Below are 17,564 nucleotides of genomic sequence, written 5' to 3'. Positions count from 1 at the left end.
TAATTGACATTGATAAACGATGCTCAGAGGACTCAACTACAAGGGTTTTATATACTCAATCTGGCCATCAACCTTTGCTGAAGAGCTGCATTGTTTAAAACCCACCTCCAGACCAAGTCTGTTTCTTGCCTTGCTCAGCACATTATAGCCAAACATCTGTTGCCTCAACTTGTAGCCCTCTGTTCATCCAGTAAGTAGAGGTATTTGTATTTGCTTGCCTCTCCCACAGGCTTTCTTTCCTCATGGGTGTGACCTCCTACCCAATGGAAAGTCTGATTCATCTATCATCCCCTAGTTAGTATGAAGTCTCTAGTCCCTTTGGACCGATTTTGCCCTTATACTGGTGTGATGTTTTCATGTGGACAGCCAGGGCCTAAGGAGCATTTCCCTGTCCCACTCTGGGCTTCCTTTCCACCCTTCTGGAGAGTAATCAAGATGTTACAGGTATAGCACCCTCATTTCTTGGGGTGCTAAAAGCTCTTCTGAACATACCTCGAAGGGCCACTAGGCTGGTGACCAGCATCATCCAGACCTTTTCTTGCAGGAAGCCTGAACTGAGAGCACCTTTACTGTGGCCAAACTTGGGGTGTCCTGTTTCAATCTCATTACTGTGTAGTTCACTCTCTGGTTCAGAAGAGAATCAATGGATCAGGAGAGAGTTTTGGAAATTACTAATACCTCTTTTTGCATAATCTCAGGACATCTTTTTTATGATCCCCAAGGATACCTCTCAGTATAATCCATTGCCCACATAAGTATTTTTTAACATTTGTGGGTGGTGATGATGACGTACATAAGTGGCAATAAATAAATATAGAATCTATGTGTGTCACAGTGGGGATGCAAATAGGCCTACCTTGAAGGAACTCAAGTCTTGCCAGAGAGACAGCTAAAATAGCTTAGTTACCTTGGAGTTGGGTGTCTCCAAGTCTCATTTAAAAACCATCTTCTGGAGTGGGTCAAGCAGTTTAGTCTAAGTTAAAATCGTGGGTTTTGGGCTTCCCTGGTGGCGCAGTGGTTAAGAATCCGCCTGCCAATGCAGGGGACATGGGTTCGAGCCCTGGTCCGGGAAGATCCCACATGCCGCGGAACAACTAAGCCCGTGCGCCACGTGCCACAACTACTGAAGCCCGCGTGCCTGTGCTCCGCAACAAGAGAAGCCACTGCAATGAGAAGCCTGCGCACTGCAACGAAGAGTAGCCCCGCTCGCGGCCACTAGAGAAAGCCTGTGTGCAGCAATAAAGACCCAACACTCAGCCATAAAAAGAAATGAAATTGAGCTATTTGTAATGAGGTGGATAGACCTAGAGTCTGTCATACAGAGTGAAGTAAGTCAGAAAGAGAAAGACAAATACCGTATGCTAACACATATATATGGAATTTAAGAAAAAAAAATGTCATGAAGAACCTAGGGGTAAGACAGGAATAAAGACACAGACCTACTGGAGAATGGACTTGAGGATATGGGGAGGGGGAAGGATGAGCTGTGACAAAGCGAGAGAGAGGCATGGACATATATACACTACCAAACGTAAGGTAGATAGCTAGTGGGAAGCAGCCGCATAGCACAGGGATATCAGCTCGGTGCTTTGTGACCACCTGGAGGGGTGGGATAGGGAGGGAGGGAGGGAGGAAGATGCAAGAGGGAAGAGATATGGGAACATATGTATATGTATAGCTGATTCACTTTGTTATAAAGCAGAAACTAACACACCATTGTAAAGCAATTATACCCCAATAAAGATGTTAAAAAAAAAGACCCAACAGAGCCAAAAATAAATAAATTAATTAAAAATATATAAAATCTTGGGTTTTGTAATAGATATGGATTTTTGTCCATTATTTACTAGCTGAGTGAACTTACACAAATTACTTTGAGCCTGATTGTCACAGGACAAGAATAGTACCTAACTCAAAAGGCCATGAAGATTAAATGAAATAATGTATCACTTAGCACAATGCCTGGCACGCAGTAAACACTCAGTAAATGGTAGACATTGCTTATTGATATTATCTGTTACCTGTTTGGCCTTATTAGTTTCATTTTTGGAAAGGAACCTTATTTCCACATTTGGTGAGTATCCATATTTACTGACTCTAATACTTAAATATGGTGAGAGGATGATAAAGGCTTTCTATCTTAGAACCATCACAAGTAGAAATACTTAAGGTGTATTAGGAGAACATCAATACTGGATTATAAGGGGCAGTAGCTTCGTCATACTCCCATTCTATTCTTCAAGACTTAGCACCGTGCCTGGGATACGCAATCAATAAGTTTAGATGAATGAAAGAGGAGTTTCCATTAGTGAGATCAACTGGGACAGAGTATTCACGTAAGTAGTAGAATGAAATTTTATAGAGATAGAGCGCCTCCAGTGCCAGGCTAAACTAATCACTGTCTCACAGACAGTGAAAAGCCATTAAAACTCTGGGGTGGTATGTACAAATCAGCATTTTAGAAAGATGTCTGGTGGCAGTATGGATTAGAGGCAGAGACAGTATCTAGTTGATGGACCACTTACTAGGCCATAGCTCAGTGCCAGGCTCTGAGGTAGGTGTGGGATGTATAAAGATGAGTAAAACATGGGCAGATTTGAGATCTGGGGCTTACCACTTAGGAGACGGTTGGAATATTTTAAGTGTGAGATGATGAAGACCTGGAAAACACCTTTGGAAAGAAAGGAATGAATGTGGGAAAGAACTAGTAGTACTTAGTAACTGACTGGATGGGGGAAGAGAAAAAAGGAGGAACCAAGGTTTTGACTGAATCATGGACAGAAATATGGTCTCAGGAGGATAGGTTTGATTTTGAGTGATTTGCTTTTTTTTAAGACTTTATTTTTTATTTATTTTTTGACCTGGGCCCACATTGGTGAAAGCACTGAGTCCTAACCACTGGACCACCAGGGCGTTGCCAAGACTTTATTATTTTGTATTTTTAAATTTGTGGGGGGGGGGGCGCTGCGCCACGCGGCATACAGAATCTTAGTTCCCCAACTAGGGTCAGACCCGTGCCCCTTGCATTGGAAGCAGGGAGTCTTAACCACTGGACCACCAGGGAAGTCCCAGGAGGTGCAGATTTAAATCATGAGGGTAGATTAGAAATTGGGAGAGGTAGTAGAGAGAAAAGATTGAAGGAGTGGGGAATGAGTCTTGAGGAATGAATTTTCATGTTTGAGAGGTGGAGGAGGAAACAGACAGAGAAGGAGAGAAAAGAACAGCCAGAAAAGTAGAAAAACCAGGGTGGGACAGAGTCACAGAGCCAATAAAGATGAGAGTTTGATAAGGAAGAGAATGGAAGTGCTGAACGCTAAGCTAGTTAGGTCAGATGGGAAGACACCAGGAAGCAAGGAAGAAAATAGAAATCAACCTAGACTGAAGTAGAAAATTTGGATTAACTGCTAACCGTAGGTGATGATGAAAACATTTGTTAAAAGGCTCTGGGACAGGTTTTTATTTGGGGGTGGGTGGGTGTAATTTACATCTATTTTTCTTAAAGTCAAAAAGATAGTATTTGAAAGTTCATAAAAGGTAATAGCAGTGTCTTTTTATTCTCAGAGACAACCACTATCAACTCTTTGAGGTGTTTTACCATATTCCTACATAAAATGCTAATATTACCACTCTTGATGATAGTTTAGACATTGTCTATTGATTTTCTGTTATAGAAGATGAGGATATGGTTCTCTTAAACCCCTACCCTTCTTTGCATCTTTCAAAAAAATCATTATATTATAAATTTTAGTTTTTACATAATTTGGATTCTGTAAATGTTACTTATTACAGAGCCAAGTTGTGTGCTATGATTATGTTTCCTTTTGTAAAATTTAGTGTTTTCCCTGGAGATGATGATCACCTTAATTTTTTTTAAACAGGCAGAGTTTTCCATATCCATATCTTTAATCCCTCGTCAGATCTGTCATGGGCCATCAGAGAAATGGTCAATTCCATTTTCACCCCCTAGAGATGTTTCAGAGTCCTGTATCTTTTGCTTTCTTCAGGACTAACTGCCCTTTTTGGCCCTTTTTAATTCTAGAATTCTTTTATCCCCTCCCCCTGTTAGATTTCTTGTTTCCTGGATCCCATTTTATCCACTCTACCAATTCACTTTCTTGCTTTACTGAAGCACATCCTCTGGTAGCTCCTTAAGAAAGGTCATATGAAAGGCAATTTTTTTTTTTTTTTTGAGTCACTGTGTGACTGACAGTGTCTTCATTCTTTCCTCATGTTTGATTGGTAGTTTGATTGGGTATAGAATTCTAAGTAGAACATAATTTTCAGTTTTGAAGACTTGCTCCATTGTCTAGGAGTATGAAGAAGTCATATATATATAAAGCTGAGGCTGCAGTGGCCATATTTAGGCTGTGCCAAAGTAGTAACAGAGCAGGGGAGCATGCACAAAATGAGGAAATATGCAGAGATGGGAGGACTTGCTGCCCCAGAGAGGACACAGTGACTGTTTTGGGTTCTTTTGGCTTTCTGGTTTCTGATTCCAGAAACCAGAACTCATGAGGGCTAGCTATACTTCGTTATTATTTTCCCCCCTTTAATCTATGGCAATTTGAGTGGGTTTCTGTTTCTTATGACTAAATGCTCTTTAAGACAACTATCCATTTTATCCATCTTTCTTTCCCAGCCTGAAGGCTCAGTGCCTATATTTAGAAATATAGCCACATCTCTGAGAGACTGAATTGGGAATCAGGAGGCCTAAATTCCAGACCTTTCTGCTTTTACTGGCACTGCTCAGTGAGTGGCTTTGGATAAGTTGCTTTTCCTGCTGTGATTCAATCTCAGTGTCAATAAAAATGGGATGGCTACCTCAGAAGGATTTTTTAAATTAAAGACAAAATGAGATACCTTTGTATCCATGCTTTGAGGAAAGGCAGCATTTGCCAATGGGAGTGATGGAAAAGGATTTGAGTAATGGGAAAGACTCTTCTCCAAGGAAACTGCCTATCCAGGACCTGAAATAACTACTTCTGTCTTTAGCTGTTGACCCTGCTTACTGTCCCACCTGGTGGCACTGGGGATATCGGGAGACCACCTGTGACTCAAACAGAGAAATAATGGCCCTGAAGGCGGATATCCAGCTTCTGGCTTCTGGCACACCACTGGTAGGTCTCACTGTCCAATGCCATGGCTTGGTTTATGGTGAACACCAACTGAGATGATATTTCACTGATACCATCTTTCCCAGGATCCTATTTAAGTCTCAGTTGCTCCAAGCTAGTCTCAGGGGAACAGTCTCAAGACTTGTCCTTGCACAAAAACACCATACCCACCTCAGCCTCTTCTTTTTTAAGCTACACAGTTGCTTCCGCTCCTGGGAAGTTGAACTGAGGATGTGCATTCATCCTGGAATAGGAAGAGAAGTGTTAGCCATGGAAGCCGGGTGTATACATGGTAATCTAAATTCACTCACATATAAATGTTGAGGCAGAGATAAGGGCTGCTCCATAGACATTAAATACCACCCTCTTAGAAGAGTAGCCTACAGGCTATACCCGTATCTGAGGGAGATCTGCAATCCCAGTTCTTCATTAATTCAGAATTGGTTTATATTTTATTTCTACTCTTCAACTGGAATTTCTTTTGTATACATCTCATCTTTGGTATAGCCCTAGCGACAGGTATTATTGTTCCCATTTTACAGTTAAACTGAGGCACAGAGTGGTTAAGTGGGTTGCTAAAGTTGACAAATATTGTAGTATCTAGATGTCAAACCTGGATTTCATACGTTTATAGTGTGTAAGAGCCTGAGGGCCAGATTACCAGGCTTTTTTGCCACATATAGCAGAGGCAGAATGTCTGGTGGGGAGGGCAATAGTATTAGTTCTAACAAAAAAGAAAAAGAAACTATATTTTTCACCCTTTCATTAGTGTCAAGAAGAATGGATCCTTTTCTTCCCCACCAGAAAAATATCATGGGATCCATCCCTCATGAGTTCAGGATTTTCCCTGGTGGCTGTCTCTGCTCTGGGGATCTCGGGATGGGCTGTCCTCACGACCAAGCTTGTTCTCCACAATTGCCAGCAGAATGGCCAGGGCAAAGCAGACTCTGCCAGGTGCTGCATGTTGTCAAGAGCCCCAGGAACTCGAAGCAGATGTTGGCTCTGCTGATGTTCTTGGCCTCACTTTTCTGAAAGCACAAGGGGAACTCCTAGACAAGGCCTTACAGGGATCCAAGACCATCCCCCTGCTTCAGGCAGTAGCCTCGGTTGGCTAGAGTCTGATGGAGATGGAGGAGGGCTTGGACATGAGAGTCAGCTGGCTGGGAAGTAACACAGTTAATTAAATGAGGTGTACTGGAGAGAAGATAGGGGAAAAGAGAGAAGAGGCATAGGGAGACACTAAAGGCTATATTTTCAGATTTTTTTCCCCTAGATTAAGTTGGTTTGCTGGGTCAAAGGATATGAACATTAAAATTTTTTTCTACTATGTTATTGGATTGCTCTCCAAAAAGATGGTTGAGATTCAGATGTTCAGCAAGAATAGTTAATGTACATTTCTTCATGGACTTGCCAATACTGGTTGTTATCTTTTACATTTTTGCCAATCTGATGGATGAAAAATTAGACCTCACTGTTGCTTTGCCTTTGAAACTATGACTAGTGAGGGTGAGGATCTCTTCATACATTTATTGGTCATTAGTATTTCCTCTTCTATGAATTGCCTGTTCATATTCTTTGCATGTTTAAAAAAAATCAACTTCTAGGAACTTTCTCTATATTAGAGATATTAACCTGTTGCCACTTTTTCTTTTTTTTTAACAAGTAGTTTCTTTCACTTCGTTGTCTCTTGACTTTATTTTTTTCCGTAAGGAAAATTTACATTTGTATGTAGTTAAATACAATATACTTCTCTTTCCTAAGTCATTTGTGTTTCCTTTATTGTTTAAGTAAGTTACCCTCAGGCTGAGGTTATAATTTTCTTCCAATATTTTTATTATTTTACCTTTATATTTATATCTTCTAATTTTAGCTAGGAAAAATTATTTTCATGTCAAAAAACCCAAACTGAACAAAAATCAAAACCAAGAAAATACCTGAATTTTCATCAAAAGGGAAATGGTTGAATAAATTTTGATTAATTTACACAATAGAATGTTATATATTAAAAAGAATGAGTTCTATAAATATGAGCCTAAAGGCAGATGTCCATAATATACCATCATGTCAAAAACAGGCAAATTGCAGAGCTATGTATATAAAATAAATATTTTTATTTAAAAAAATCCTCTGTGTAGACGTTAAAAATATATTTAAGCACTTTTGTAGTTTGTAACCAAACTACAATGCGATAGGATTTTTGGATAGGTAATTACATCCACAGGGTTTAAAATTCAAAGAGTAGAGAGGGGTATATAGTTAAAAGTTTTCTTCCTACACCGACTCCCCAGTGATCTATTATTGACCAATGTTGCTTTGTTGTTGTGGACCCTTCTACAGATATTCTGTGCATATATAAGCAATTCCCTATTTTTCCTTTTTTAAAAAACAATAATAACAACAACGAATGATGTTCTACATTTTTCTTTTTTCACTTACCAGTATGTCATGGAGACCATTCCATATCAGTACATAAAGCGCTTTCCCTCTTTAAAAATTGCTGCATAGTATTTATAATTATGTGAATTTATTGACATAGATTTCCATCAGTGAGCATTTTGATTATTTCCAATCTTTTCTTTTCCAAACCCTACCCTGGACATACATCATTTTGCAAATGATGAATCTCTAGAAATGGCATTGCTGGTCAAAGGGTATATGCATTTGCAATTTTGAGAAATGTTGCCATATTTTCCTCCATAGAGGTTGCACCAGCATACCTTTCCACCAGCAACATATGAAATGCTTCCTCATACCCATGCCAACAACATGATGCTAATTTGAGAAGTGAAAAATGGCCTTAATGTAGTTTTAATTTATATTTATCTATCATGACCGAGGTTAAGCACATTTTTACATGTTCAAGAGACATTTGTTTTTCCCTTTCCATAAAGTTGCCCATTTCCTATTGGGTTGATGTCTTTGGTGGTGTTTTCAGATTGATTTGTAGGTGCTCTTTATATACTCAAAAAATTAGTCCTTTGTGATAGGAGGTAGAAATATTTTTCAAGTTTGCCATTCATCTTTCCCTATGGTAGTTTTGTTTTGCAGGAATCTTTTTGTTTTCATATAATTATGTGACATGTATACAGACCATCTCCACCCCAAGACTGAAAAAATTCTCCCATGGTTTCTTCCAGTATTCGTATTTTTTCATGTTTTACGTTACATTTTTTGGTCTTCATGAAATTTATTTTGGTGTAAGGTGTGAGGTACAGAACCAACTTAATTTTTCAAGTTGTCTACCAGTCATTCCAGTACCTTTAGTTGAGTGAAACTTCTTTTCACCGTTGACTTGAAATGCTTTGTCATATATCCAATACATCTGTGTGTATGCATGCCTATTTCTGTACATTCATTCTGTTTATATATGTGCCTGACAAATTTTAGATTTATATTTTAATTCCTAGAAAATAGTAATTTATATATTTGTTAATATTTTTAAATGTCTAATCATTTTTATAGATTTAGAATATTTTAATATTTAGTCCCCCTCTTTTTAAGAATTTTTCTATTAACTTAATTTTCTATCTAATTTTTATAATCTGCTTATCTGGTCTCTCCTTTCCCACCATCTACCAACAAGAAGACCTACTGGTATTTTTAAAATTGGGTTATGTTCTATTTATATTTTAACTTAGAACTGAAATTTTTGTGACATTGAATTTTTTGATCCAAGAACATGATATTCCTTACCGTTTTTAAAGTCTTGTGTTTTGATACGTGTATAGCTCGGCCATGTTTAGAAGTTTTTTCATAAAGGTCTCGTCCATTTCTTAAGCTTATTTCTGAGTATTTAATATTTTATGTCACTGCTGAAAATATTATCGCTTTCGCATTGCATCTTTTTTTCTCCCGTTGCGGAGCAACAGGCTCCGGACGCACAGGCTCAGCGTCCATGGCTCACGGGCCTAGCCGCTCTGCGGCATGTGGGATCTTCCCGGAAGGGGGCACGAACCCGTATCCCCTGCATCGGCAGGCGGACTCTCAACCACTGCGCAACCAGGGAAGCCCCCATTGCATCTTTTATGTTTGTGTGTATCTTTATATCATTTTAATTTATATCATTCATTATATCTTTTAACTCTTCATTGTTTTTCACACCTGAAAGATAACTGATGATTAAATATTAATTTCATACCCAGTTACCTTCTCTTACTCAATTCTGTAATTGTTTTAAATAATTTTTCAGTTGTTTCTCTTGGATTTTCTAGTCATGCAATCATATTATTTGTAAATAATGATAATTACTTCCTTTTCTATTTTTATATCTCTGATTTCTTTCTCCTGTATAATTGTATTGGTTAATATCTCCAGAAAATATTAAATAATAGTGGTGATAATGAGTCCTGTCTTTTTTCTTAGTTTAATGGGAGATTCTTCATTTGTTTCCTTATTAAGCATTGTGCTAGCTTTGGGGATGAGATATATTTTATTATGTTAAGGAATATATATTTACTTCTATTTTATTGAGTTTTTAAGATATCTAGAATAAATACTGAATGCTTTATTAATTGGTTTTTAAACATCAACAAAAATGACCCTATGATTTTTCTTTATTCACATATTAGTATGGTGGTCAATGCTAATAGATTTCCTAAAATTGATGCATCCTTACAATCCTAAAAAACAAAACAAAAACAAAACTAACATTTGGTCTTGGTATATTAGTCTTTTAATATGCTGCTGGCTTCTGTTTCATAATATTTTTAAAAATTTATTGGAGTATAGTTGATTTACAATGTTGTGTTACTTTCTGCTGTACAGCAAAGTGAATCAGTTATACATATACATATATCCACTCTTTTTTAGATTATTTTCCTATATAGGTCATTACAGAATACTGAGTAGAGTTCCCTGTGCTATACAGTAGGTCCTTATTAGTTACCTATTTTATATAGTAGTGGGTGTATATGTCAACCCCAATCTCCTAATTTATCCCTCCTTGCCTTTTTTGCCCCTGGTAACCACAAGTTTGTTTTCTACATCTATGACTATTTCTGTTTTGTAAATAAGTTCATTTGTACCATTTTTTTTAGATTCCACATATAAGGGATATCATATGATGTTTGTCTTTCTCTCTGTGACTCACTTCCCTCAGTATGACAATCTGTAGGTCCATCCATGTTGCTGCATATGGCATTACTTCGTTCTTCTTTAATGGCTGAGTAATATTCCATTGTATATATGTACCACATCTTCTTTATCCACTCCTGTGTTGATGGACATTTAGGTTGCTTCCATGTCTTGGCTATTGTAAATAGTACTGCAGTGAACATTGGGATGCATGTATCTTTTTGAATTATGGTTTTCTCTGGATATATGCCTTGGAGTGGCATTATTGAATCATATGGTAGTTCTATATTTAGTTTTTTTTTAACATCTTTATTGGAGTATAATTGCTTTACAATTGTGTGTTAGTTTCTGCTTTATAACAAAGTGAATCAGTTATACGTACACATATGTTCCCATATCTCTTCCCTCTTGCGTCTCCCTCCCTCCCACCCTCCCTATCCTACCCATCTAGGTGGTCACAAATCACCTAGCTGATCTCCCTGTGCTATGTGGCTGCTTCCCACTAGCTATCTATTTTACGTTTGGTAGTGTATATATGTCCATGCCACTCTCTCACTTTGTCACAGCTTACCCTTCCCCCTCCTCATATCCTCAAGTCCATTCTCTAGTAGGTCTGTGTCTTTATTCCTGTCTTACCCCTAGGTTCTTCATGACATTTTTTTTTCTTAGATTCCATATATATGTGTTAGCATACGGTGTTTGTTTTTCTCTTTCTGACTTACTTCACTCTGTATGACAGACTTTAGGTCTATCCACCTCACTACAAATAACTCAATTTCGTTTCTTTTTATGGCTGAGTAATATTCTATTGTATATATGTGCCACATCTTCTTTATCCATTCATCTGTTGATGGACACTTAGGTTGCTTCCATGTCCTGGCTATTGTAAATAGAGCTGCAATGAACATTTTGGTACATGACTCTTTTTTTTTTTTTTTTTGGCAGTACACGGGCCTCTCACTGTTGTGGCCTCTCCCGTTGTGGAGCACAGGCTCCGGACGCACAGGCTCAGCGGCCATGGCCCACGGGCCCAGCCACTCTGCAGCATGTGGGATCTTCCTGGACCGGGGCACAAACCCGTATCCCCTGCATTGGCAGGTGGACTCTCAACCACTGCGCCACCAGGGAAGCCCGGTACATGACTATTTTTGAATTATGGTTTTCTCAAGATATATGCCCAGTAGTGGGATTGCTGGGTCATATGGTAGTTCTATTTGTAGTTTTTTAAGGAACCTCCATACTGTTCTCCATAGTGGTTGTTATCAATTTACATTCCCACCAACAGTGCAAGAGTGTTTCCTTTTCTCCACACCCTCTCCAGCACTTGCTGTTTCTAGATTTTTTGATGATGGCCATTCTGACTGGTGTGAGGTGATACCTCATTGTGGTTTTGATTTGCATTTCTCTAATGATTAATGATGTTGAGCATTCTTTCATGTGCTTATTGGCTATCTTCTTTGGAGAAATGTCTATTTAGGTCTTCTGCCCATTTTTGGATTGGGTTGTTTGTTTTTTTGTTATTGAGCTGCATGAGCTGCTTATAAATTTTGGAGATTAATCCTTTGTCAGTTGCTTCATTTGCAAATATTTTCTCCCATTCTGAGGGTTGTCTTTTGATCTTGTTTATGGTTTCCTTTGCTATGTAAAAGCTTTTAAGTTTCATTAGGTCCCATTTGTTTATTTTTGTTTCCATTTCTCTAGGAGGTGGGTCAAAAAGGATCTTGCTGTGATTTATGTCATACAGTGTTCTGCCTATGTTTTCCTCTAAGAGTTTTATAGTGTCTGGCCTTACATTTAGGTCTTTAATCCATTTTGAGTTTATTTTTGTATATGGTGTTAGGGAGGGTTCTAATTTCATACTTTTACATGTACCTGTCCAGTTTTCCCAGCACCACTTATTGAAGAGGCTGTCTTTTCTCCACTGTATATTCTTGCCTCCTTTATCAAAGATAAGGTGACCATATGTGCATGGGTTTATCTCTGGGCTTTCTATCCTGTTCCATTGATCTATCTTTCTGTTTTTGTGCCAGTACCATACTGTCTTGATTACTGTAGCCTTGTAGTATAGTCTGAAGTCAGGGAGCCTGATTCCTCCAGCTCCATTTTTCGTTCTCAAGATTGCTTTGGCTATTCGGGGTCTTTTGTGTTTCCATACAAATTGTGAAAATTTTTGTTCTAGTTCTGTGAAAAATGCCAGTGGTAGTTTGATAGGGATTGCATTGAATCTATAGATTGCTTTGGGTAGTAGAGTCATTTTCACAATGTTGATTCCTCCAATCCAATAACATGGTATATCTCTCTGTCTATTTGTATCATCTTTAATTTCTTTCATCAGTGTCTTATAATTTTCTGCATACAGGTCTTTTGTCTCCTTAGGTAGGTTTATTCCTAGATATTTTATTCCTTTTGTTGCAGTGGTAAATGGGAGTGTTTTCTTAATTTATATTTAGTTTTTTAAGGAACCTCCATACTGTTCTGCATAATGGTTGTACCAATTTACATTCCCACCAACAGTGTAGGAGGATTCCCTTTTCTCCCCACCCTCTCCAGCATTTATTGTTTTTAGATTTTTTGTTGATGGCCATTCTGTTGATGGTGTGAGGTGATACCACATTGTAGTTTTGATTTGCATTTCTGTAATGATTAGTGAGGTTGAACATCTTTTCATCTGTTTTTTGTCCGTCTGTTTGTCTTCTTTGGAGAAATGTCTATTTAGATCTTCTGCCCATTTTTGATTGGGTTGTTTGTTTTTTTGATATTGAGCTGCATGAGCTGTTTTGTTTGTATATTTTGGAGATTAATCCCTTGTTGGTTGCTTCATTTGCAAATATTTTCTCCCATTTTGTGGGTTGTATTTTCACTTTGTTTATGATTTCCTTTGCTGTGCAAAAGCTTTTAAGTTTAATTAGGTCATATTTGTTTGTTTTTATTTTTTTTTTCATTGCTCTAGGAGGTGGATCAAAAAAGATATTGCTGCAATTTATGTCAGAGAGTGTTCTGCCTGTGTTTCTCTCTAAGAGTTTTATAGTTTCCGGCCTTATGTTTAGTTCTTTAATCCATTTTAAGTTTATTTTTTTGTATGGTGTTAGTGTTCTGATTTCATTCTTTTACATGTAGCTGTCCAGTTTTCCCAGCACTACTTATTGAAGAGACTGTCTTTTCTCCACTGTATATTCTTGCCTCCTTTGTCATAGATTAGTTGACTGTAAGTGTGTGGGTTTATCTCTGGACTTTCTATCCTGTTCCATTGATCTATATTTTTGTTTTTATGCCAGTGCCATACTGTTTTGATGACTGTAGCTTTGTAGTATAATCTGAAGTCAGGGAGTCTGATTCCTCCAGCTCTGTTTTTCTTTTCCAAGATTGCTTTGGCTATTTGGGATCGTTTGTATGGAAACACAAAAGACCCTGAATAGCCAAAACAATCTTGTTTCATAGTATTTTATTTAAGACTTTTGCTTCAATATTCTTCAGTAAGATTGATTTTTAAAATTTTTTGGTGTTACTTTCATTGGGTTTTGGAATAAATGTTATGCTCACTTCACAAAAAAATTTGGAAACTTCTTTTTTAAGCTCAGGAACAATTTCAATAGCATTGGAATAATCTGTGTTTTAAAGGTTTAGTAGAATTCTCTAGTGACACTAACTGGGCAAATGTTTAGGGGGAAAGTTAGGCCATAATAATTTTTCTCTATTTCTTGTTTGGTAATTATTCTATTTAGTATTTTTTCTTTACTGGAAACAGTTTTTGTGCATTGAAATTGTTTTTTAGAAAAGTATCTGCTTTGTCTATGATTTATATTCATAGAATTGAGAAAAGGGGTTTTTATGGTTCTTTAAATTTCCTCTGCATTCATAGTTCTTTTTTTATTTTTTTATTTTGTGTATTTGTGTTTTCTTTCCCTTTTTTCCTTGATTATATTAGTTAATTATCTATTTTATTGCTTGTTTTTCCTGAATAAACTGCTCAGCTTACTTAATAGTTCTATCATTTTCTATTTTCTTGTTGATTTCCACATTTAACTTGATTCTTTCCTTCTACTTTCCTTAGCTTTATTTATTACAAAATTGATTATGTACTAGCCAATAAAGCAAATATCAAAGAATCTTTGTCAAAAAGATCACATTCTCTGCCATAATGCAATTAACATAGATGTAAAAAATTTTTTTAAATCCTATTTTTCACAAATTGCATCTTCTTTGCCTATCATTCTTTCTTTGTCAGTAAGATGGTATGGGGAGAAATACATAGGTAGAGGATGCTTTTGTTTATGTTCTAAATTTGTGGTTGTGCCATGGGCTCACTGGTGTTAATTATATTGTTATGCTTTAGATTTTTAGATATATGTTACATATTTTGTACATATAAAATAATGTATTAAAAATATATGATAAAATCATATATATACATACCTATGTACATACACACCATGACACCATGCATATAAAATTGAGAACACTGATCTGAGAAGGTTTACCACCCACCCACCATTTATGAAGAAAATTACTCAAGTAGATACTACACAGCCATAAAGGAAGAAAAAACATAGTGTTACTGTAAGATATAAGAAACCCCAGCCACTGAATATGATCTGAAGAATGGAAGACATCTGGAAAGAAATGAAAAGGAAGTCCATTTGACCTTGACATTTGTAACATTCTCTTTTGAGGCAAAGATTTAATTAATGTCATAAGATTATATTTCTTTTTCTTTGGATCCAATCAAACTGCTTGATTTAATTGAATATTTACATAATTGTAATGTTGTTAGTACTCCTTATAGAATAAACCTACAGGCATAACATGGATCAGTTAACTGGTATTACAGAACAAATATAAATGTTACAAACCTTGACAATGTAAAAAGTTTTAAAGTAACTTACAAAAATTAAGTGGGTTAGAGTTAAAGGAGAGTAAGAAAGAAGTCTAACTGGTATTTCCTCAATTTTCAGAGGGGAGTAAAAAAACATGTAAAATTAGTAAAGCAATAAAGATGTAAGTATTTTTAAATTTATGAAGATGACCACTAGAAGGACTAAAACATTTAATATCATTAACAAATATTGGAAAGCAGGAGGTGATGTCAGGGTGTTAAATTCCTCATGGAGGAGGGCCAATAGATACTCTTTGAAGTAACAGAAAATAAAGGTATATAATTAAAAGTATAACCTTAACCATCAAAGGGGTTAAATGAAAAAATGTTAAAGTAGTGAACGTTTTTTTGGGGGGGTGTACTGTGGGTAGGGAGAGAGGTAAGTGTAAGGAAACTTTTTTTCTCACTGTATGTTATTTTGTTTGATTTATTTTACCTTAGGGACATATTACTTTTAATTAAATTTTTTTTCAAGAAAAATAGAGTGTATTGCAAGGACATAACCTACAAAAAGTAATTTTTAGAAATGAAATGGAGGACGAGGAAAAAGCAACTATAATTGTAGGGGCCTATGATATGTCAGGTACTTTATATGCTTTGAATCATTTAATTTTCATAGATATTGTTATCTGCTCTTTTCAGGGAAGGATGCTTGCATTCCTTTCCTCCAGGGTATTTCCTAAACATTCCTAAATCCAGAAAACCAAGAGGAACTCTGATTCCAACTCTTTTTTTAAAGCAAATACTCAATAATTTTATTATAATGAACTAACTTTGAGGCCAGATCCTGAAAACTGGCTTTGTTTGCAGTAAGATATTTGGGAAGTTTATAAACTTTTTGCTATTTGCTACATTAAAATAAACTCTTATACACATTTCTCCAAAGAAGATATACAGATTGCCAGGAAACACATGAAAGAATGCTCAACATCTCTAATCATTAGAGAAATGCAAATCAAAACTACAATGAGGTATCACCTCACACCAGTCAGAATGGCCATCATCAAAAAATCAACAAACAATAAATGCTGGAGAGGGTGTGAAGAAAAGGGAACCCTCTTGCACTGTTGGTGGGAATGTAAATTGATACAGCCACTATGGAGAACAGTATGGAGGTTCCTTAAAAAACTACAAATAGAACTACCATATGACCCAGCAATCCCACTAGTGGGCATATACCCTGAGAAAACCATAATTCAAAAAGAGTCATGTACCACAATGTTCATTGCAGCTCTATTTACAATAGCCAGGACATGGAAGCAACCTAAGTGTCCATCAACAGATGAATGGATAAAGATGTGGCACATGTATACAATGGAATATTACTAAGCCATAAAAAAACGAAATTGAGTTATTTGTAGTGAGGTGGATGGACCTAGAGTCTGTCATACAGAGTGAAGTAAGTCAGAAAGAGAAAAACAAATACCGTATGCTAACATATATATATGGAATCTAAAAAAAAACCAAAAATGGTTCTGAAGAACCTAGGGGCAGGACAGGAATAAAGATGCAGACGTAGAGAATGGACTTGAGGACACAGGGAGGGGGAAGGGTAAGCTGGGACGAAGTGAGGGAGTGGCATGGACTAATATATACTACCAAATGTAAAATAGATAGCTAGTGGGAAGCAGCCGCATAGCACAGGGAGATCAGCTCGGTGCTTTGTGACCACCTAGAGGGGTGGGATAGGGAGGGTGGGAGGGAGACGCAAGAGCGAGGAGATATGGGGATATATGTATATGTATAGCTGATTCACTTTGTTATAAAGCAGAAACTAACACACCATTGTAAAGCAATTATACTCCAATAGTTTAAAAATAAATAAATAAACTCTTTAGTACAATAAATATTTTCAGAATTAAAATGATTCCGAAGGTATTTCAGTTACACACTTCAGAAGGTTGCTCACCAGATATCTGATGAGTGTTGCTGACATTGAATATAGTCTTACATAAATAAATACAGAATATTTGACTCTGTATTTGGACAAATAGTATCTGGACAATAGTTCAAAAGAATCTGGCTTTTTCTTTTGTTTTCATCTTTTTTTTTTACATATATGTATATATCTATTTTCAGATTCTTTTCCCTTATAGGTTATTACAAAATATTGAGTATAGTTCCCTGTGCTATACAGTAGGTCCTTGTTGGTTATCAGTTTTATATAGTGTGTTCATCCCTCCCCCACTTTCCCCTTTGGTAATCATAAGTTTGTTTTCTATGTCTGTGGGTCTATTTCTGTTTTGTAAATAATTTCATTTGTATCATTATTTTTTTTTAGATCTCACATATAAGTGATATCATATGATGTTTTTCTTTCTGTCTTTAACAAGATTTCTGTTAGGACCTATAAGATAAAAACTATAAAGTACTATTAAGGAACACGAAAGAAAATCTAAATGGAGATAATTGTTAATTTTCTTTATATTTACCTATAAATTTGTCACAATCCTAATAAAAAATCCCAGCAGCAACAGCAGCTCAGTGATCTGGCCCCCAGTGCT

The 17,564-nt window shown here is 36.6% G+C and overlaps 1 protein-coding gene across 1 annotated transcript; it reads right to left on the bottom strand.

Annotated features, from left to right (window-relative positions):
* Positions 1 to 430: 430 nt before the first annotated feature.
* CD160 (CD160 molecule) lies at positions 431 to 6,195 on the bottom strand. The gene is given in 6 exon segments (XM_067710381.1): positions 431 to 591; positions 4,172 to 4,213; positions 5,048 to 5,305; positions 5,308 to 5,358; positions 6,009 to 6,071; positions 6,180 to 6,195. Coding segments are annotated over 6 exon segments (591 nt in total).
* Positions 6,196 to 17,564: the final 11,369 nt, after the last annotated feature.

The sequence above is a fragment of the Pseudorca crassidens genome, chromosome 2, assembly GCF_039906515.1.
Source record: "Pseudorca crassidens isolate mPseCra1 chromosome 2, mPseCra1.hap1, whole genome shotgun sequence".
Taxonomy (NCBI): Eukaryota; Metazoa; Chordata; class Mammalia; order Artiodactyla; family Delphinidae; genus Pseudorca; species Pseudorca crassidens.
The sequence above is the reverse complement of the archived record's forward strand: the minus strand, read 5'-3'. Positions and strand labels throughout refer to the sequence as shown.